The sequence below is a fragment of the Carica papaya genome, chromosome 8 (genome assembly GCF_054855325.1).
Source record: "Carica papaya isolate Zhongbai chromosome 8, ASM5485532v1, whole genome shotgun sequence".
Classification (NCBI taxonomy): domain Eukaryota; kingdom Viridiplantae; phylum Streptophyta; class Magnoliopsida; order Brassicales; family Caricaceae; genus Carica; species Carica papaya.
This window is the reverse complement of record NC_142316.1, coordinates 1,019,396-1,043,736: the sequence shown is the minus strand read 5'-3', so window position 1 is coordinate 1,043,736 and position 24,341 is coordinate 1,019,396. Positions and strand designations below refer to the sequence as shown.

The window sequence follows — 24,341 nt, the reverse complement described above, 5'->3', positions numbered from 1 at the left end:
TTGTATGTTTGGTGCCTATTACCGAACAGGGTATGAGGACGGTTGGTTGATAAAAAATTGGATATTAGGTTCATCCGTAGGGAAGACTTCCCTATGAACCCCTAAAGGTACTAGTAAACAGGTAAAAATGAAAGTTATTGTTCTTACTCACTTATATATGAAATGATAATGTTATTTGAATTATTATCCTTATGTATCGATTTTGAAAACTCGTAACGGTAAGTATAGAATAAATAGTTTTATGTTAAATGAATTTATTTAAGAAAGTAAATGACTCCATTAGTTATTTTATAATTTTTACCAACCTTCAGTTTTCCATGTCAGTGGTTAATGTGATATTCTTATTAAGGTAATGTACCTCATCCTCTTATTTAATCATTTCAGATTAAGACGATCAAGATTCATATCTTGAACAACATAAGGGTTATGAGTAAAGTTTACATCCTGAACATCATCAAATTTGTTAGTAGAGATTAACCTCATAATATTTTAAATTAATTTCTATTTCTATTATTTAAGTTTCTTTTAGGGACATTTTCGTAATTCTATTAGACATTTTAAATTACTGTATAAGTAATGTAGACCCTAACTATTATTTGCTAATACTATTTTAATATATATTTATTTTCTTAAGGTTTCAAACCTTTACATAACTTGACAATATAACGTTAAAAAAAAAAGCTTTAAAACATAATTCTTTTTGAAGCAATTTTCTTTTTTATTGTATTTTGATAAGATATATAATAATAATAATAATATTTGCTTTATTTTCAATTCAGAAATTTTTTTTAATTTATTATTTTAATAAATAATTATGTTCTTTGTATAAAAGTCGTTTTAAATTATAAGAATAAACTTTTATTGATTTAATAAAATAAAAATATATGAATTATGAAACATATATTAAATACTAAATTAATAAAAAGTAATAAATATAGTATTAATTAAAAAATTACGATACTTATTGAAATATATAAGAACTAATATTTTATGAATAATAAACAATAAAAAAATGAAATATTTTCTACATACTCTTGATTGCTAAATAAAAGTATATTATATCCTAAGCATTTTTTTTAATATATTGTTATTTGTATTTATTTATTAAAACATAGATCAATTTCATATTATGTAATATATTTTTTTTTTCCTTCTATTTCGTTAATATTACAATAACTATATATTACATTTATATAATATAATCTTAAATATCTTAAACTTAGATTTAAATTTTAAATTTAATTTATAATTTTTTTATAATTCAAATTCTTACTTCTATTTAAAAAAATATATAAATTGATTGAAAAATATAAACTTGGCGCTTAATCAATCTTAAACAAGAAACTAACTCCATCTTAAACAAGAAACCAACGGATTTAAAACTCCAACGGCTAAGAAGAAAAAAGGAATATAACAAAACCATATTCCTAATAGGATTCGAACACGCGACCCCTATAAATAACTATAACCACGATTACGCTCCGCCAAACTCGAAATCTATTTGTTTCTCTGGAATCATTAAGGAAAATCAAGAAACAGGGTCCGCAACGTTTCTTTTTCTCCTGCTCTCTTTACTTCAGTGTCACAAGTCCACATCAATGGCGTCTCGCTCTGCAACTTTTTCCCGCACCCCCACACGTCTCAACCTCCACGGCCGTGAGAACCCATCCTCGCCTCCGTCACGGTTCTTGATTGGACCCAGTTTGATTTCTCGCAGTCTTTCTACCCCGAAGCGAAGTCTGAGCCATGAGTCTGTATCGACTGGTGGGCAGAAGAAGAGGTGCGCCTGTTCTCCCAGTACGCACCCGGGGGCTTTTCGCTGCGCTCTTCACAGAGGGAAATCCAAGAAAGAAACGGCGTCTTCGAAGCAGTCGATCGATAGTCTGAAGTTACGGGTATTGGCGATCAGGAATTTGCTCGTGAAGATGGGAAAAGACTCAGAAGCAACGAAACTTAGTTTGAAGAATCCGGTGGTGCCGTCTGTGAATATCTTTAAGCGACGAAGAGAAGGTTTCGTTCCTCGGCCGAGTCCTTTATCGAGAATGTCGAAGGCGGACGATTCTTGAAAGTCTTGCAAGGGATTTCGCTCGGGTTGGTCAACCTCTGAATGTTGACTTTTTACGAGTTCTGAGTCTTGTTTTTTCGTTTTTGGCCGGAAGTACAGATTTAGGAAGGAGATTTTACAAGATAGGTTTTGTAATTGTAGAAAGTTTTGTGATTGTGAGTGTAAATTTGAATAAGTAGACGTCAATGGAGTTTGATCTTTTTGATTCTTCGAGTTTTGGGTTTTCTCTGTTTGTGATTTTTAAAACTTCGTATATGATTGATTCTTTCCCTGTTAAATATGAAGAGGGTGGAAGCCTTTTCTCTCCCTTGAATTTTAGAATGTGTTATTGATATACTGAATTTAGTGGTCTTAGTAAATAAAAATTGGCTCTTTTACAATGTATGTATATACATATTGTGTATGATTGATTCTTTCCCTGTTGAGGTTGAATTGTGGGGAAGCCTATTCCTCTCTTTCCTTTTTTGGGTTTCTCTTTATGCATATCAGTTTCCTAATTTGATTCTAGATATAAGCATGGGGGAAAGGTTTGCATGGTTGATGTGCAAAACAAACTAAGTCAAAATCTCTGCAAACCCCTTGGTGCTAACCAGGATTAGATTTTTTTTTTCAATTTGGCGGAACTGATCAATGGAGTACAATCCAGTTTGCATAACTCGTATAGGTAAAAAGTGTGTCGATGGCAGATTTGAAGTTTGCCTCTAAAGCAAATAAGTCTCGTAAGAAAAATAATATAATCGTATTTGATAATCGAATAAGATAAAGTGACACATTGAATTAATATAAAAATAAAAGTAATAAAATAAATAAGAAACGCATGATTCGAGTCGAACAAAACAAACTTTTGAGTGCTCGAGAGTTAAAGGAGAAAACAAATAACATTAGTAATAAATAGAAAAAGTTTTAAATAGACGATAAATATTTTCAATGATTACGAAATAAATTCATCTAACATGTTAATATTAAGAACGTAGAAGTAGAATATCAACCAATTACCTCTTTTGAAACTCATTGCTTAAGTTTCATTTCTTAGTTAGAACAACTAATGTAATGGAATAATTCAACATATATATATATATATAAATATATGTATATTCAATTATCAGTAAAAATTTATAGTTATTTGGGGCTGCACAAAGCACTTCAACTAAAAAGAGAACTTTTGGCCCCTTGGGTTATTAATTGTCATATTGTATGGGCTTCAATTCTGGCTCAGCCCATAGTTTTGAGTCCACAGAAACCCTAAATCCCCCCAACAAAACCCTAGTTGTACTTTCAACTACAAAACGGCACCGTTCCTCACATATCCCTCCCACTCTGTATAACCCCTTCCTCATTCCTACCTCCTTCATTCGCCGTCACTCTCCAGAGGATCCCTAGCCAGACCAGAGGGAAATCTGCACAACAGCAACCAAAATGAAGTACAACCCTCGTGTTAGCTCCTCTCGCCGGAAAAACAGGAAGGCCCACTTCACCGCCCCATCAAGCGTTCGTCGAGTCCTGATGAGTGCACCTCTCTCTGGTGACCTTCGCCAGAAATACAACGTCCGGTCTATGCCGGTACGTAAGGATGATGAAGTGCAGGTTGTGCGAGGAACCTACAAGGGTCGTGAGGGAAAGGTGGTCCAAGTCTATCGCCGGAAATGGGTGATCCACATAGAGCGCATAACCAGAGAGAAGGTCAATGGATCTACCGTCAATGTCGGTATCTGCCCCTCTAAGGTAGTCATCACCAAGCTGAGGCTCGACAAGGACCGTAAGTCCTTACTCGATCGCAAAGCTAAGGGCCGTGCAGCCGCCGACAAGGATAAGGGAACCAAATTCACCGCCGAGGATATCATGCAAAGCGTTGATTAAATTTCGTTGAGGTTTCGTTTGATTACTAGTTGCATAACATTTAAAGTTTTTAGGATAATTTTTTATATAAGAGCGAGGATTTAAGTAATGGGTTTTGTTTCATTTTGATTTTTATCTACTTTATATTACTTGTTAAATCTGGGAATTTGTTTGGTGCTTAATGGTCTCCATGGATTTCTTTTTCTTGTCATTTTCATTTTTAAAGTGTCTGTCTAATGATCTGTTTCTTTTTCATGTTCTGATGTTTGATTATTTCCTTTGTGGTTAACTGAATGAGTACATGTTTGATTAGTCAGTTTCTCGTAAATAGAATTTAAGTAAAGTTTTCTTTTGTGGTTTGAGGGGTTTGTCTTTGATTTTCTCTAAGTAAGTTGATAGTCCATTAGGCTAGTCCAGAATGAATTCTTTTGGTTAAGTGGAGAATTGGAGAAGTATTAGCATTCCATTATGCTTATTTGTAAATTTTACAGAAAGAAAATAGCTAAAGTAAGGTCTTGTTGGAATTCTTAATACCCACATTCTATTTTACTTGTCTCCTCGTTTTGCCTTTCTATACCATCTAACCCGATTTTGTTCAGTGCATTCGAATTGTTCGAGTTGATCATTCAAGTGGTTATTTTTAATCATGCCCTCATGCTTTGAGGTTTATCTCATATTACACATTTTAATTGTTTTAATTGGAGTAATTGTGATTCATATACTTTGTTAAGACTTGCACCCTCACAGCCTTGCTATTTGGTTCTATCTTTGGGTCTCCGTGTTTATGCTATGTTAATGTTTCTGTTTCTTGTATTCTCCAATATCATTTCAAGTGAATTGGATTCTATTTTCATAACCTGTTTGCTTCTTTTTCTTTCTTTCAAGGAAGAAACCTTTCTTGGCTTTTTGTTAGGAATTCTTTGAAGCCTATAAGAAATACATGATCCAAAACCCCTTTGTTCACATCAACTAGACATGGAAGAAACAAAAAGATAATCCTTGATCTCACCCCTTTGCCATGGATATGGGTTTTATGTGTCATCACTTCCAATTTTTTGTAATCTCCTTGTTTCCCAGTTTCTGAGTTTGAGATTATTTGTACTTGTTCTATGACAATAGTAGTTTGCAAGTTGATCTCTTGCATCATTAGCTTATGATTTTTCTTTCTAATATGCTTACTAGCTCTTATGTTTGAATTCTTTTATTTCAATGAGAAAGCGAATAGCTGAAAATGGCTTATCATTTTAGCATTTTCAGGATACCTTTCTCTTAAATTAACTATAGAAAATAGGTGTCACCTTCCAGGCAATCTGCTTTCTTTTCCCAGTAGTTTGCGTCTATGGGTGCCTAAATCTATATCTAATAGATCTTCTCATCTATAAACATGTGTATATATATGTATATGTGTGATAAACGCCTCTGATATCTTTATTTTGTTCTTAATGATCTCTATGGATTTCTTCTTCTTGTCATTTTCATCCTATTCCATTTTTGAAGTGTCTGTCTAATAGTCTGTCCCTTTTTCATGTGATTAGCATTTTCTTTTCCTTTGATTAGCACTTAGTGGATGGTTTTTACCACAAAAATATGTTACTTCATCTACATTCTGGAGATAGCCACCAAGATTTCATACATCTAGGATACTCTATCTATATTGGATCGTATTAAAAGGCTTAAAGTGACAACTTGGTGTTGAGGAAGTTTGAGGTGTCAATGACTTTTGGGAGATTTTGTCTTTAAGCAACTTAGATTTTGTTTTTTCTTTTCCTTGGTAGATTTTAGATATTCTATACTTATGGGACTTGGGGGTCTATATGCTTTAGGCAATTGTACCTTTTGCACTTGGAGCCTTGGGTACCCTTTAAACTTTTAAGTAAAAAAAAGTGTTTCGGACATCGTAGACTCGAAAAGAGTAAACAATTTCCTTAATTTATTCAAAGAGATAAACTATTATCTCAATCTAGCTAACTCTGTATTTCTTATAGAGAATCTCCTAATTGTTTTAGAACAACTAGAAAGAGATTCTTTAACTAGAAAGAATTCAGTTCAGATGTAGAATATCTATCCGGAAGTTTTTGCAACTCAATCATGTATGTAACGGCCCCGGAAAATATTAAAAAAAAAAAATGAAAAAAAAATGAGTATTTAAATATATCGAATGCGGAAGCGAGATCAAAATTTCAGTTAACATCCCTTACACGAAAAACAAAAAAAAACGTACTTAAAATATAAAAGGTTAAACTAACTAAGAAAGAAAACTCGAAAATAAACTATGCGTATGACTACAGAGTCTCTAGGCATCCCCCTCGTCGTCCTCCTGCGGAACGGGCTCGGGAACCATGTCTTCCTGATCTGAAATGGTTAATTAAGGAGTGAGCTACACTAGCCCAGTAAGAACATCACGATATCTCACCGTCACGGAGATAAAGGTGGGTAGAAAACCACAAAAAGACCAATGGAGCATAATTTACAACAAAACCTTTTATCAATAATAAAATTTTTACCATTCACTTACCTCGGTGAAATTCATAAGACAATATACGAAAGCAATAACATCATCATCATCATGAAATCATATATAAACTGTATAACGTAATACTTATCAAGCCTTTCGTAATTCAATCGTTACACAATATATTTTCCTCATTTACCAGCCCACTAGTATCCATGGGGATCCATAGGGGTTCCGCTACCCGTTAACCCTTAACACTTGAAATTATATTCCAGGGCCGTCCCCATACCCCGTCCGGTATGGGCGCCAAAACTATAAACCTCATTACCCCGTCCGGTATGAGGGTGAAACGGGCCGTCCCCATACCCCGTCCAATATGGGCGCCAAAACACATAAGATCTCCATACCCCGTCCGGTATGGGAGACCACAATTCCGGTAGGGTTCCCTACGGATCCGGTCCGTCCACCATCTCCCAGGATATCTAGTCAGGCTGACCACATTATACAATTACCCATTTACATAATCTTTCATTCTCCTTTCCCTCAGTCAGCATTATCAATCCACATACAAACAAGCAAAACGGTAATTTATGCCAAACAGACAATATATAGCATCAATATCCCAGTCATTCAATCCATAATCAGTAAAACAGTAAAATATGCACACGAAACTATAAAATGAAAAATATCAAACCTCATACTGCATTTAAAACTGTAAAACAGGCCAAATAACAGTTAACCGACAAACACACTAGACTCGGGCTCCATTAGCGACCTTAAGCAATTTCACACATTCGTTGGTTCATGAAATACCGTTTTATCATTTATTGAACTTTAATATCGTGATAGAAAATAGGGTGAGGGGTCCTTACTTGTTTTCGGGATCCGAATAAGATTCACAGTGCGCCTGCAGGCTGTCCCTAATTTTCCCTGAATTTTTCCCGGGGAACTGAAACACACTAACAGTACCTGCACGTGTTCCAAAAAAAATCCAAATTAGGCCCAGGGCCTCTTTCGGCCCAAATCGCAACTCCGGCACGGCGGCTCCGCCGTGCTCCGGCGACGGCGCCGCCGCTGGCGGCGGCGAGTCGCCTCGGGTTGACTGTTTTCGGCCGTTTTTGGCCGAATTCAGCCACACTCGCATTGGTCCTTGTCAGAAAACAACCCTAGGGCCCTCGGGGGGCCAAAAAATCACGGAAAAGCGGAGCTTACCGGCGGCGGCGCTCTCGGGTACGGCGACTCTCCGACGAGGTTCGTGTTTTGGTGATTTGGCTTCGGTCAACCTGTAGAGAAAAGAATGGTGATCACGGTGATATAAAAATTGCATCGAACGGAGGCCGGGAAGGGCCTCGTCGGAGGCAAAAACCGAGAGGGGGCGCGGCGGCGCCGCTGGGCTTCGGCCGCGTATTCCGGCCGTTTGGCCGGGATTTCGGCTTCGATTTGGCCATAGGATGAATCAGTGGGGAAAAACGAGTCGGGGGTATGAAATTTACCTCGATTGGCGGTCGAAAATTTCCCCGGTGCGGCGGCGAGTGGCGGCGGGTGGCGGCGGTCGGCCTCTGGTTCGTCTTCTCCGGCGAGCGGCTGGCGGCTAGGGTTTGTGGTCTGGTGTGGGGGTTCTATTTATAACCCCTTGCCTTTTGATCACAGCCGTTCATTTCGTTTTAATCTGGGCCGTCCGTGCGTTTGAATCTGGGCCGTCCGATCGCGCGATTGATCTGGGCCGTCGGATCGCACCCACTCGGATCGCCAACGTGGCTCCTTTTGGAGTGACGCGATCTTGCCACGTGGCAGGCCCCGGTTGGCCGGGACTGCTGACCGGGCCTGCTGACGTGGTTGCTGACGTGGCCCCCCCCCCTTTTTTTTTTTTTTTTTTTTTTTTTTTTTTTTCCTCCTCCTTTCCGGGTGCTACAATGTATGATAGAATCATCAAAGATTTGACCTTTTCGAACTCTGTCCGTAACTCATTAAAGGGTTGGGAAACAAAGAGAAGATGTGTGCGAACATGAGTATTTGATGCTTAATACTTACATAGCTTCATATGCTTAATACTTATATAGCTTCATATATACTTCTGAGTCATGCTCAATCACTATTGTTACTGTGGCATATAAAAGTGAACTCTAATCTTGTTACTTCTGTAAAATCTATCTTTTGTAGTCACTGGCTCTTCTATACTTTAATTAATGGTAACTTTCTAGGGTTTGTGCAAAATATGTGTGTGTGTATATATATATATTCTCTCATTTTCTTTTTGGTGTACATCCTTTTCAAATGACCTACATGTTTTTCCCATGCTTAAAATCAACATCTCACATAATTTATTTTTAACACAATGATTTTTGTTCTTGTATGGATTTGCTTGTCATATTCTAAGATTCCTATAATTTCACCAATTGATTCTAGGATTCTCAACCAACCATTCAAAAGAATTGAAGAATTAACCCATCTAACATGCATGTATATGTATATATATATATATACATACATATGCACACATATATACAACTTTATGACATGATTATTTAAAACAAGATGACCAAAATTTATTTCAATATATACAACTACATAAGGAAAAGAATAGTAAGTTTTGGAGATGAATTTTAAAATGTTTTAGAATTTATTCATTTCAAAACACATTTAGAAATTAGATTTTGATGAATTTATATGTATATATATTTATTTTTAACACAATGATTTTTGTTCTTGTATGGATTTGCTTGTCATATTCTAAGATTCCTATAATATCACCAATTGATTCTAGGATTCTCAACCAACCATTCAAAAGAATTGAAGAATTAACCCATCTAACATGCATGTATATATATATATATATATACACACACATGCATATGCACACATATATATAACTTTATGACATGATTATTTAAAACAAGATGACCAAAATTTATTTCAATATATACAACTACATAAGGAAAAGAATAGTAAGGTTTATAGATGAATTTTAAAATGTTTTAGAATTTATTCATTCAAAACACATTTAGAAATTAGATTTTGATGAATTTATTCGTTGGAAACACATTTGAAAATTAGATTGTGATAAGTGTTCTTAATAAATATAGTATTAATTACTTTTTAATTAAAATAAACAAATTAATTATTAATATAATTTAATTAACTAATACAACCATGATTAGTGGTAAGTAAAATAGTGTATTCGAAAGTTTCTTTTTTAATTGTTTAATACTCATGGGTAATGGGTTTTACTTCCATCTAATCTAAAAAGTTAAATTAATATCATGATTTAATTAATTCAATTAATTGATATTTTTTGTAATCTTAGTAATGATTATTTGGAATTAAAAACAATGAATTTGATTAATTAATTAAATTAATTGATTAATAAATTAATAATAATATTATTAGTTTTTTAGTTTAATTAATTTAGATTTTTTAAATTATTTTCTAAAATATTTTAATTATTTAATTTTTTTTTATAAAAAAACTAAATGTTTAAAAAAATTAAAAATTAAATTATAACAAATATAAAAATTCCAAAATTAATTTAATAATTTTACTCATAAAATATTTAAAACTACTTATAATAAACATAAAAGTAAATAATAAAAATACTCATTAAATACCGACTAATTAAATTACTTTTTTTTGCAACTAATCCTGCTTAGTTTTTTTAGAATATGTCATTACATTAATCAATAATTAATTAAAAATAAAACCCTCTGCAATTATAATTACTCCCTCTTCTTCTTCTTCTTCTTCTTCTTCACCAGGGAAGGAGCAAACAGAACCCTGAAAACCCAAGCCGCCATTGTTGCTCCAACCAAAGGTCCTACCCAATAAACATAATACAACTCCAAACTATTATGCCAGTTCTTCACATACGCCCAACCAAAAGCATTCGCCGGATTCAACGACGGTCCTGTATACCCCGACCCGACCCGAACCAAACCAGTAGTCACCATAGCCAGCAACAAAACCTTCACAAAAACGCTCCTCGGACCTCTCACCACAACAACAAGCACACTCAGACAATGAGCGAAAGCTAGTAACCCTTCAGCTAAAGCTCCTGTATGCCAATCCACTTTCAAAGAAGGACCACCCTTGAGCCATCCTACTGGCATCACTTGCCAGATTCCCATTGCGCCGATTGCTCCTCCGGCGGCTTGTGCTGGTAGACGGACGGCCATGGAGATGAGAGAAGAACCCGGTTTGGTGAGACCGGCGGCGTGGAAGGAGACGGTGGTGGATGGGTTGAAGCTGGCGCCGCCAAGAAGAGTGCCGAGTAAGGTGAAGAGCAAGACGTTAATAGTGGCTAAGAGTATGGTTATGAAAAGACCTGTAAATGGAAGGGAGATGTAATGGGTTCGGAGAAAGTCGGATGCTCGGCCGGCGAGAAGTCCGATCACCGGCAAGTTAAAAACCCACATGGATGTCAAGACTGAATCGCCGATGGCTGATCTTATAACACCCATGTCTTCTTCTTCTCTTGCTTCTTCTTCTTCTTCTTCTTCTTCTTCTTCCTCTTCCTCTATCTTCTAGCTAGCTGCTTCTCTTGTGGTTGATGTTCGTCTGGTTCGTTTCATTATTAAAAACAAGAAGTCCAATCAGTTTTGTTTTTTTTTATTAGAAATTAATCCGTACAAGTGATTCATGTAAAATAATTACATCATAAATTTTAAATAAAAACACATCAAAATACATTTCCACTTAAATATATAATATTTTATAAAAATTTTTAAAAATAATAAAATATTAATTATTCAATAAAATAATTTCTATTATTTATTATTTAAGTGGTTGATAACCACCCTTTTCTTGTACAAAAATTTATTAATTCCAATTAAATTATATAAAATTTATAATCTATTACATAATAATCATTAATAAAATGTGTAAATTTTTATTAAAAAATTAATAATATATAATACATATCATTTATTTTATTACAAATTTTAAAGTATGTACTCTCTATGAAATTTGGGTATTAATTATTTTTAGATTCTCATAATGTATTATGTTATTATTTTGCTATTTACTAATTAAAATATATAAATCTTTACTAATAATTTTTTCTTTAATTTTAGGGATAATTAATTAAATTGTGAAGCATATTATATATATATATATATATTTTTTTTTCCTATAGAAATTGACACCTTTAGAGGAAAAAACAAATTAATACATTAAAAAATATAAAAAAGGAAAACATGCCAGCAACACTTTTGCTCTGCTCTGCATCTGCCATTTCTGGTTAACTGATGAAGATGCTTACCTACCACAATTTTTTACAATACATGAGAAAATTGTGTGGACTATATATAATTAAGTTCCCTAGAATAGTCAGATTCAGATATGAACTACCCCATCAAATTAATTATAATCCTAAAAAAAAAAATTGGTTTCTATTAATCTCTCCAAAATCTCCTTTCTCCTTTACATTAAACTCTCGAGAAACTAAAGTCGAGTAGAGAAATTAAAGTCTTTGAGTCTCGAGAGGAATATGGTCGCAAGACTAAAACTTAAAGGAATCGACATAATAATATCACTAAAAGTTGAGACTACAACATACTTTAACTCAATACGGAGAAAATTATCATAATAAACATAATCGTTTAAAACTTTCTCATCTGAGTTGTTTTGTTAAAATATCGAGGAAATGAGAGGCTTATTAGGGTTTTTTTTTTTCCCTTTGCCGAAAAATTATAACAAATAGATGGAGTTTTTGGGTTTTTCACCTAAACCATGTAACATGGTCTTGTGATGGTTGACTCAAATGAGATGAAGAAGAAACATAAGGGAGATAGATGAAGAAGAAAGAAAGATGAACATTTGGGTGTTTTATGGAAGATGATATTAACATTCGTTTAGGAGGTCTTTTATTTTTATTTTAAATATTTTTGTTTATCTAATAGTTTTATTAACATATATTTAATGAGTTATTGATATATTTAATATTATAAATATTATCTTTAATGAAAGCTAAATATAATTTTTTTTTAAAATGCATACATTTCACATTCTAAGCTCAGTATATATATACACACACACACACACACAAACGGAGGATTATAACTATGCAAATGTTTTTGATATTTAACTATGATAAGGGAATACTCTCATATCAATCAATTATAAGAATTTATATGAATATATATACTTATGGTATAATTCTTCTAAATATTATACAATCTTTAAGAATATGAAAAAGATACAAATTACATGAGTTAACGTTGCATCAAAGTCATATAAATAAAAAAAACAAATAAATTCACCAAGAGCTTCAGATTATCTAATAATGGTACTTGTAGCGCCCGGGGAAATTGAAGAAGAAAGAAAAAAAAAAGTCACGTCAACAGCCACGTCAGCAGACCCAGTCAGCAGTCCCGGCCAACCGGGACCTGCCACGTGGCAAGACCACGTCGATCCGGGACGGGCCACGTTGGCGATCCGCATATGCGCAATCGGACGGTCCAGATCAAGCGTGCGATCGGACGACCCAGATGCAATCGCACGGACGGCCCAGATGTAATCGCACGGACGGCCCAGATTCAATCAAAAACGGACGGCCCAGATTAAATTAAAATGGATGGCTGAGATCAAAAGGCAAAAGGGTATAAATAAGACCCCCACACCAGACCACAAAACCCTAGCCGCCTGTCCTCGCCGGAGAAGACGAACCAGAAGCCGACCGCCGCCACCCGCCGCCGCACCGGAGGGATTTCCGACCGCCGATAGAGGTAAATTTAATACCCCTGACTCGTTTTTTCATGCTGATTTCCCCTGTGGCCAAATTAGAGCCAAAATCCCAGCCAAACGGCCGAAAAACACGGCCGAAACCCAGCGGCGCCGCCGCACCCCTCCTCGGTTTTTACCTCCAATGAGGCCCTTCTCGGCCTCCGTTTAATGCAATTTTTATATCACCGTGATCACCATTCTTTTCTCTACAGGTTGAGCCGAATCACCAAAACACGAACTTCACTGGAGAGCCGCCGCACCCGAGAGCACCGCCGCCGGTAAGCTTCGGTTTTCTGTAATTTTTTGGCCCCCCGAGGGCCCCTAGAGTTGTTTAATCGCAAGGATCGATGCAAGTGTGGCCGAATTCGACCGAAAATGGCCAAACCGAGGCGAATCGCCGCTGCTTGCGGCGGCGCCATCGCCGGAGCATGGCGGAGCCGCCGTGCCGGAATTGCGATATTGGCCAAAAAAGGGCCCTGGGCCTAATTTGTGATTTTTTGGAACACGTGCAAGTACCAGTAGTGCGTTTCAGTTCCCCGGAAAAAATTCAGGAAAAATTAGGAACAGCCTGTAGGCGCACTGTGAAGCCGTGTTCGAACCCCGAAACGAGTAAGGACCCCTCACCCTATTTCCTATAACGGTATTAAAGTTCAATAAATGATAAAATGGTATTTCATGAATCAACGAATGTGTGAAATTGCTTAAGGTCGCTAATGGAGCCCGAGTCTAGTGTGTTTGTCGGTTAACTGTTATTTGGACTGTTTTACAGTTTTAAATGCAGTATGAGGTTTGATGTTTTCATTTTATAGTTTCGTGTGCATATTTTACTGTTTTACCGATTATGGATTGAATGACTGGGATATTGATGCTGTATGTTGTCTGTTTGGCATAAATTACCGTTTTGCTTGTTTGTATGTGGATTGATAATGCTGACTGAGGGAAAGGAGAATGAAAGATTATGTAAATGGATAATTGTATAATGTGGTCAGCCTGACTAGATATCCTGGGAGATGGTGGACGGATCGGGTCCGTAGGGAACCCTACCGGGATTGTGGTCTCCCATACCGGACGGGGTATGGAGATCTTATGTGTTTTGGCGCCCATACCGGACGGGGTATGGGGACGACCCGTTTCACCCTCATACCGGACGGGGTAATGAGGTTTATAGTTTTGGCGCCCATACCGGACGGGGTATGGGGACGGCCCTGGAATATGATTTGAAGTGTTAAGGGTTAACGGGTAGCGGGACCCCTATGGATCCCCATGGATACTAGTGGGCTGGTAAGTGAGGAAAATATGTTGTGTAACGATTGAATTACAAAAGGCTTGATAAGTATTATGTTATACAGTTCATATATGATTTCATGTTGATAATAATTTTATTGTTTTCGTATACTGTTTTATGAATTTCACCGAGGTAAGTGGATGGTGAATGATTTATTATTGATAAAAGAATTTGTTGTAAATTATGCTCCATTGGTCTTTTTGTGTTTTCTACCCACCTTTACCTCCGTGACGGTGAGATATCGTGATGTCTTTACTGGGCTAGTGTAGCTCATTCCTTATTTAATCATTTCAAATCAGGAAGACATTGTTCCCGAGCCGGTTCCGCAGGAGGACGACGAAGGGGACGCCTAAAGGCTCCATAGTCATATTCGTAGCTTTTATTTTCAAGTTTCTCCTTTAGGTAGTTTGATCTTTTATATTTTGTGAGCACGTTTTTTGTTTTAGTGTAAGGGATGTTAATCGAATTTTTGACTTCGCTTCCGCATTTGATATTTTTAATATACATTTCATTTTAAATTTCCGGGGCCGTTACACAATCACTTCTCCGGCGGGTGGCGGCGGCCGGCGTCTCCAGCGTCTGGTTCGTCTTCTCCGGCGAGGGCAGGCGGCTAGGATTTGTGTGGTCTGGTGTGGGGGTTCTATTTATACCCTTTTGCCTTTTGATCTCAGCCGTCCATTTTGTTTTAATTTGGGCCGTTCGTTTTTTGATTAAATATGGGCCGTCCGTGCGATTTCATCTGGGCCATCCGTACGCCCGCTTGATCTGGGCCGTCCGATCGCACGTACGCGGATCGCCAACGTGGCCCGTCCCCGGTCGATGTGGTTTTGCCACGTGGCAGGTCCTGGTTGGCCGAGACTGCTGACTGGGTCTGCTGACGTGACTTTTTTTTTTTTCCTCTTCCAATTCCCGGGCGTTACAGATTGTCCCAATGGGTTAGGTTGTTCGTGCAACACTCACTCTCAAGATGAATATGGGATACTCTAATTTATCAATCCCGAGTTGAAAGCTCCCTAATCTTAATAATAAGTAGAATGGTAAAAAGGGAAGAAATAGTTTATTTTTTAAGAATCTAGGCAAGAACAAGGGAGTAAAGCTCGAGGATAAAGTTGTTAAACCCTTGTCCCATGTCATTTTTAACCCCATCCAAGATTTGAAATTCAAAACTCATTGATCTCTTGGTACTAAGATTACAAATAAAATAGTCATCTATTTATGATGGCTATCACGGATGAGGCCTCTTATTTCTCACCCTAAGTCTACATAAGTGGATCACTCAGTATTGATTTCAAATATAATACTCAGGCCCGGAATTTGGCCCATGAAAAATCTCAACATTTTAAATATACAATTATTTTAAAATTAATTTATTTTAATTTTTTTGTTGAATTATTGAAAAAAATAGGTTGGGAATGAAATTAAAAAAATGAAAAAAAGTGGTGAAAATTTGGGTCCGAGAAAAATTTTTAAAAGAAAAATAAAAAATTAAGGGGTCATAATGCAAATAAGAAAAATTTTACCACATAGAACTGTATAGTCAGCAACCCCGACGAACCGTAGTATGCTGCATGGCAAGACATGCTGACATCATCGGACGGTCGAGACCAAATCGTGATGAACGGTTCAGATTCATTTTCTCTTTATATATGATCGAATGGTCGAGATCAAACACGATTAAGGACCCAGATTAACACGATATATTTATAAATATTTCGCATCACACTAAACCCAAACTCTACCCACCAGCCTCCCATCGGAGAAGAAGAATCAACCACCGGAGAAGGGAGCCGACTGTCAACTGCTGCCGCATCGGAGCCACCTCCGACTGCCAAAGAGGGTAAAAATTCTTCTATCCGCTTGGAATTTGATTCCGAGCACCCATATGACCAAATTGAAGCAAAAGAGATAGTGGTTAAGCCGAAAACCACGGGTGAAGCTTGGCGGCGGCGCTGAGGCAAAATCTGCAACCTTCTCCGATGAACCCCTTCCTATTTCTCGTTTCATACAATTTTTTCATTATTGTGTTCACTTTTCTGCTTTTTACAGGTTGACCAAAGAAAAAGTCCCAGCTGCGAAGGTGAGCCGACGGAGCTGCCCCACCCGAAAAGCCCCACAGCTGATAGGTTTCTGTTTTATGATTTTTTTCAGCCAACTAAAGGCCCCCTAATGTGTTTTTTCGCAGGGATATGTATAAAGCCAGCAGAAACTGCCCAAAACTGGCTAAAAACGGCCATGCCGAAGCAAACCGCCGTTGCGGACGGTGGTGTCGTCGTTGGAGCAGGGCGGTGCCGCCGTGCCGGAACCCCAAAATTGGCCGAAAAGGATTTTTTTCATCGATTTTGGATTCTTATGGTATTTTTAGGTACATGACAAGTGTTTTGGATTTTGCAATGATAATTCAGAAAATTCGGAGACCATCAGTAGGTGCAGTAGAAAGTTTAGTATTTCGGACACTGATTCAAGTAAGGATCCCTCACCCTTTTCTCCGTTACGACAATTAAAGCTTAATAATTAATAATTGTGTATTTTTATAAGAAATTAGAGAATTCTAAAAATAATTATAAGTCACTAGTGGAGCCGAAATCGGTTAGTTCACAATTGTTTTGATTTCCTATTTATTTTTCTATAATACCTTACTATTATACTGTGCGTAACTCAATTAATGATTTTTATGATCTTTTTGGTTATTTTGTTATTTGTTTTTCCTGCATTGCATGTCGTTATTCCGGTCACTGGTTATTTAGCGGTGTGAAACTCTATTATTGTTTAAGTGAACGGTGAGTACAAAATGAGATATGGTTATTGCATTGTTGATTATTAGACTGATAGAAATCGTTATAGGAAAGACTTACTGGGTTCCAGGGAAAGGGTTGACGGGGCTGAAAAGTCCCTTACTAGGAAGGTTTAGGAGATATAATTCACCCTCATACCAGACAGGGTATTGAGGTAGTGACATATTTGGTACCCATACCGGATAGGGTATAGAGACGGTCAGTTAACTATTTAATTGGATATTGAGTTCACGAGTAGAAGGACATCCCTATGGACCCCTAAAGGTACCGGTAAGTGGATAAAAATATAAAATGATCGTTTCTTATTATTTTCTATGTGATAAATAATAGCGCATGAATATGAGTTTTCATAAGTTTATTGTTGGGAGAGACTTGTTACATAAATATGAAATAAATGAATTTCTTTATAATAAATGAATTTACAATAAATTAAGGGCTCTATTGGTTATTTTTCTAATTTCTACAAATCTTTAGTTTTTCGTATCTGTGATTAGTGTGATATTTTTACTAAACTAATGTAGTTCACCCTTTCATTAACTATTTCAGATCAAGAGGACTAAGATCCAGATCCTGATCAACAAGAGGGTTGCGAATAGTTCATCACCCGAACTTCCTTCAAAAGATAGTGAACGTCGTCCTAGGATACTTAGTGATTTGTTTTTCGTTTATTTTCTTAATTTCCGTTGCTCTTTTAGAAAGAACATTCTCGTAACCCTATTGGGTATTCTAAATTATTGTGTAAGAAATATAAACCCTAACTCTATTGCTTTTGCATTTAATTTATGACTTTATTTTATCTAATATTTCGGGCCTTTATATCAAGCTACTCCAAAAGATAAGTGTTTCATCCCATACCCGAAAGATTCTTATTTTTTTCAATCTCTTAACTTGACTAAATTTAGTATGGGCTACCTGGAAATCCATAGTTGTTTTGATGATCGTCATCCTGTGTGGGCGATTTAAATATCGATTTCCTCAAGGATGAACTTGTTTCTAGACTTCCATATCAATCAAGCCGTAGTTGAGAAGATAAATTTCTTACAAGTGATGTCCTGTGGGTTGATCTCCATATACAATTTCCAATTGATATTAGAATATTATCATCAATCAAATCAAACAATACTTATCTTAAAATCTAACAAGCCAATATGATATGCATAACACTCTCGTTAGACACCCAGGACAAGAGTCATCATAAGTCATATGTGTAATACCCGGGCCCGAAAAATGGGCCAGGATAATTTTTTCGTATTAAATTATTTTATTAAAATAATTATTTAATTTATTATATTTTTATTTAATTGAAATTTTGAGAAAAAATGAATTAAGGACAAGATTGAAAATAATTTTAGGAAAAATGGGTAAAAATTTGAGTTCGATGAGTGTTTTTGAAAAAAAAAATTAAAAAAAGGGGTCAAAGTATAAAAAGAAAAAATTTTGGCATGTGGGATGGCCTAGTCAGCAGCTCGACAAACCGGAATACACCACGTGTAAAATACGCTAATGTCGGCACCATGCGAGAGGCCACACGGGCAATCTGTATACCCAGCAATCTGATGACCCAGGTTCGATCTCGCGCGCATGAACAGCCCAAATTAGTTTCTCCCTTATGCGCGATCGGACGGACGAGATCGATCGCAATGAACGGTCCAAATTTGTTTCCTCCTTAGGTGCGATCGGACGAACAAGATTAATTGCGATGAATAGGCCAGATCGATGCAAGATGGGTATAAATACCTCACATTATAGGAGAACCCAAACCCTAGCTGCCAGCCCTTGCTGGAGAAGAAGAACCAGGCACCAGAGAAGGTCGCCAACTGCCGACCGCTGCTATACCGGAGCCACTGTCGACCGCCCAAAAAAAGTAAAATTTCTCCCTACCTACTTGGAATTCGATTATGAGCATCTTTGTGGTTAAATCGGAGCAAGAAGAATGACGAGTGAGCCGAAAACTGCAGGCAAAACCCGTTGGAGCCGCTGCGGTGAAAATTCAAAAATTTATCCGATGAACCTCTTCCTGCTTCCTGTTTCATGCAATTTTTTTATCATTGTATTTGCTGTCCTTCTCTGTGTAGGTTAGGAAAGAAGAAATTCAAGCCGCAAAGGAGGACTGGGGAAGCCGCCGTACTCGGAGGCTCCCTTCGCCAGTGAGTTTGGCTTTTATAATTTTTCGGCCAATCGAGAATCCCTAACATATTTTTCTGCAGGGATACGTTAAAACTGGCCAAAATTGATGAAACCGGCCAAAATTGGTCAGGCTGAGGTAAACCACCATTGTGGGTGGTGGAGCCGGCACCAGAGCACAGCGACACTGCAGTGCCGAAACCCCAAAAGTGACCACAAAGAATTTTAGACACCGATTTTAGATTTTTTTAGGTATTTTTAAGTATGTTACGAGTGTTTTGAATTTCACAAAAAAATTCAAAAAATTTGGTACCTGTTAGGAAGCGTAGTAGACAACATAACGTCTCAAAACACCGATCCGAATAAGGATCTCTCACTCTATTCTTCATTATCGTCAATTGAGGCTTAGAAAATTCTAAAAATTTAGAAAATTCTAAAAAAAATTGCAGGTCAATAGTGGAGCCAAAACCGGTTAATTTACAATTATCCTGATTTTCTATTTATTTTTCTATATTGTCCTACTTGGTAGTTATCATATTGTGCATGTTCTTAATTTATGATTTCAATGGTCTTATCGATTTTTCTTGATTTATTCGATTATCTGGTTACCTGATTCCTTATTATGATAAACTATATCGTCTGCATAAATATTGTTTAATTGATCTGTGAATATAGTATGAGATATTGGTATGCGTTTGTTGGTTGTTTTGCTTAATAGGAATCTTTGTGTGCAAGACTTACTGGGTACCCAGGAAAAGGACGGTCAAACTCGATGCATAAAGAACCCTATCGTGAACGTCACCTCAGTTAGACAAGGCTGTGAAGTCTCAAACTAGAATGGTTTAGGAAATATTATTCACTCTCATACCGAATTGGGTATCGAGGCAATAGAATGTTTGGTGCCCATTATTGGACGAGGTATGGAGATGGCCGTTAATTATTAAAATTGGATATTTGGTTGACGAGGTAGGGGGACTTCCCTATGGAACCCAAAGGGTACCAGTAAACAAGTAAGAAAGGAAAATTATTTTCTCTTATTCTCTTATGCGTAAAAATAAAAAGTGGTGTGGATACAGATCTTTATAATTTGGTTTTTAAAAAAACTCATAACGGTAAGTATCAAACAAATATCTTTAAGTTAAATATTTTTAATTAAAGCAATGACTCAATTACTTATTTTTCTGATTTTTATATTAATTTTTAGTTTTTCGTATCTGTTATTAATATGATATTCTTACTGAACCAGTGTAGCTCACCTTTTTATTAACTATTTCAAATCAAGAAGACCAAGATTCAGATCCCGATCAGCAAGAGGGTTATAAGTAGTTCACCACCTGGACTCTCTTTAAATACTAGTGATGGTTGTCCTAAGATACTTATTTATTCACTTTGTTTTTAATTACCGTTTGACTTTTAGAATGAACATTTTCATAACCCTATTGGGCATTCTAAATTATTGTGTAAGTAATGTAAACCCTAACTCTATTTTTTTTTCTTTCGTATTTAAATTATAAATTCATTTCCTTTAAGATTCTGGGTCTCTACAGTTGGTATCAAAGCCGCATTTCTCATAACCATTACTTACACAAAGACTTAAAAAAATAAAATACGAACTATCGTTCAACCCTTCCTTATGAAATACAAGTACAAAGATATAAGGAGAGAAAGGCTCCCACTAAACCAAACAATCCGGGATAGTTCACTTCGATAGGATGTTGACTGACTCTTTGAGATACTAGAGAGACTTTCTCTGCCCAGTAGGCTCGGAAAGAAAGGAGGGAGCTGTCTAACCCTTCTTTGTTGTCACAGTTTGAGCCACCCTTGCAACAGGAAGATTCGAAACTACCCCGGTACAACCATGCTCCTCCACCGTACCATCCAGCACCGTCACAATATAATATGATGCCTCCACCGCATCATCTGGCACCACCACAGTACAATATGGTGTTTCCACCGTATCATCTGGCACTACCACAGGGCCACTCGGTCCCTCCACAACATAATTCAGTCCCTCTTTCATGAGACTTAGTTCCACCCATGATGGATCGAAACTACATTTAAATGTATAAAAGACTAAACTCATTTACCTTTGCAAGGACATCCTCTTTTGAAGAGGCCAGTATTAGTTAGCTGAGACAAAGAAGGCCTTTGAGACTCTTGGGATGGTTCCCGAACAGAAAGTTCTACTTGTCACCTACAGTGGAAGAGGCAGGTCGTTGGTGGCAGCTCAAGCAGGCCACCCTACCCATTCCATTCACTTGAGAATAGTTCCTGATGGCCTTCAATGCAGAGTACCTCCCAGAGCACCTCCGACATTTGAAGGAAATGAAGTTCGTACACGTAGTCCAGGGTGATATGACTGTGTCGAAGTATGTCTGAATATTCCTAGAGTTGGGTTGGTATTCTCCTGAGAGCATAATGGATGAAGGTAGGAATGTAAGAAAGTTCAAGTGGGGCCTCTATCCTGAGATTAGACAACAACTGTACATATTTGAGCTCAGTACTTACTCAGTTGTTCTAGCCAAGGCACAGCTAGTAGAGAAGAACCTTCGCATCTTTCCTCCAGCAGTGAAAAATTTCAGACCTCCGGTTTCACACTGTAAATCAACACCCACTACACTAGTCCAACAGAACAAGAGACCTAGGCCAGTGACTCAAGCTCCTCTTTAGGCTTCGGTAACAGAACATGGTAGGATTTGCTAGTACTACGGCAAATATCATGGGAATCAACGCTTCTATCGCCTCAACAATACCTACTATATATGTTGGAGTGTTAAATACTACGCGAAAAAGTGTCCACTAAATCAGAACCAAGTCAAACCTCCTATCTAGAGTAGAACTTACAACCTCACTCAGCAGGATATTAAAACCAACCCAAACGTGATACAGGATACGTACACTATTTGTAATCACTTTGCACATGTTTTGATTGATACTGGTACTTCACATTCATTTATCTCACATTCTTTTATGCTAAACTTGAATGTATTACCTGAAAGACTTGATTCTGTGTTGTTTGTGTCTATTATTAGAAGTAGGACACTATTAGGGGAGGTTATATTCAAATATTATATCATAGACATAACAGATTTGAAATTGAATGTGAACCTAATAGAGAATGATACGGGAGACTTTGATGTAATTTTAGGAACGAACTAGTTAGCAGCGTATCACGCCACCATAGATTATTTCCACAAGAAACTTGTATTCAACCCTCCTAATGAAGAGTCATTTACAAGTTAATTAAAATTTTAAATATTATTCCCTTATGACAATTTCCTTCTTATATAGTGTTTTAACTTGGTTATCTTTTCCATATTAGGCAAACATACGAAAGAAGTTTACATTAAAGAGATCTTGATAGTCCGAGACTTTCTAGGTATTTTCTGATGAACTCACCAGACTGTTAGTGGATAAAGAAGTTAAGTTCACCATAAATCTTCAGTCTAGCACCCAGCCTATCTCGGTTGCTCCTTACCACATGAGTCATGTTGAGATTGAAGAGCTGAAGAAAGAGATCAATAAATTACAGGATAGTGGGTTCATCCAACATAGTGTGTCTCATTAGGGTGTTGGAGTCACATTTGTAAATAAAGGGGATAACATGTTAAGATTATGTATTGACTACAGATGATTGAACAGGGTCACGATCAAAAACAAATACCCCTTCCTTAAGATTGATGACCTTTTTGACTAGTTGTAGGGTTCGTAGGTCTTCTCTAAAATAGATTTGCATTCGGGTCACCATCAAGTAAAGATCAGGGTAGAGAACATTTCTAAGACAGCCTTAAGAACTAGGTACGAACATTATGAGTTCCTGGTCATGCTGTTTGAACTAATCAATGCACCAGTCATTTCTATGGACTTAATGAATAGGGTTTTCAGACAATTCCTGAATAAGTTCATCATTATATTTATTGATGATATCCTGATCTATTCAAAAAATAGAGAGGAACCACCTGACTCAGATTTTACAGGTTCTTAGGAAAAAAAAGTTGTATGCAAAATTGAGTGAGTGTGGGTTCTGCCTCGAGCAGACTACATTCTTAGGGAACATCATATAAGGGATGGAGTATCAGTGAATCTCGAAAAAGTTGATGCAGTGCTTGGTTGGGAGAAATTGACATTTGGTTAAGGAGATTCATAGTTTTATGGGAATGGCAGGTTATTACCGCAGGTTTATGGAAGGATTTTCTAGCCTAGCCACTCATTTGACCTGACTCACAAAGAAGAACCTTAAGTTTGAATAGAACGAGAACTACGAAATAAGCTTTATAGAACTCAAGAACCGGTTGACTACTGCACCCGTGTTGGCTTTACCGAGTAGGACAGATGGATATACAGTTTATAGTGATGCCTCATACCTGGGATTGGGTTGTGTTATGTTATGATGCAGCATGGGAAGTCATAGCTTATGGGTCCAAGCAGTTGAAGAGTCATGAGAAAAATTACCCTACCCATGACTTGGAACTTGCCGCCATCATCCACGCCTTGAAGACCTGGCGTCACTACCTGTATGAGGAGATTTTTGAGATTTAAACCGATCATAAGAGCTTGAAACACATATTAACTCAGAAGAATCTCAACATGCATCAGAGGTATTGGATAGAGCTCCTAAAGGACTACAAGTGCAACATTTTATATCACCCAGGTAGGGGTAATATGGTAGTCGATGCGCTCAGTAGAAAAAATACAAGTATGTTAGCTCACCTAATGATTTCTGAATCTAGGGTAATAGGGACTGCACAACAGATACAACTTCAGGACTTGAAGAGAGTTACATATTTGGCCCACCTGACTATTCAACCCGAGTTAATCCAGAGAATAAAAGAAGTCTGATTCCACTATAACAACTCTCAAGAATGATGAAAAACAGGGAGTAAATTCAGAATTTTAAGTCTCTGCCGATGAGTTGTTCAAATTTCAGGAATGAGTGTGTGTTCCAGCTAACAGTAAATTGAAACGGAACATCATGACAGAGGCTCATAACTCAAAGTTCGTCATGCATTCCGGAAGTACTAAAATGTATCAAAGTATGTTACTCTAGTTTTGGTAGAGCATGATGAAAAG

At 36.9% G+C, this 24,341-nt stretch overlaps 2 protein-coding genes and 1 pseudogene across 2 annotated transcripts; 2 read left to right on the top strand and 1 right to left on the bottom strand.

The window, feature by feature from the left end:
• Positions 1–1,598: 1,598 nt before the first annotated feature.
• On the top strand, positions 1,599–2,066 carry LOC148240331 (uncharacterized). The gene has a single exon (XM_088209716.1). The coding sequence runs from the start codon at positions 1,599–1,601 to the stop codon at positions 2,064–2,066; it is 468 nt and encodes a 155-aa protein (XP_088065842.1).
• Positions 2,067–3,375: 1,309 nt separating this feature from the next.
• Positions 3,376–4,112, top strand: LOC110825208 (large ribosomal subunit protein uL24z). Its single transcript, XM_022055664.2, has one exon. The coding sequence runs from the start codon at positions 3,482–3,484 to the stop codon at positions 3,920–3,922; it is 441 nt and encodes a 146-aa protein (XP_021911356.1). The 5' UTR covers positions 3,376–3,481; the 3' UTR covers positions 3,923–4,112.
• A 5,807-nt stretch (positions 4,113–9,919) lies between these two features.
• On the bottom strand, positions 9,920–10,932 carry LOC110825248 (aquaporin SIP1-1 pseudogene; annotated as a pseudogene).
• Positions 10,933–24,341: the final 13,409 nt, after the last annotated feature.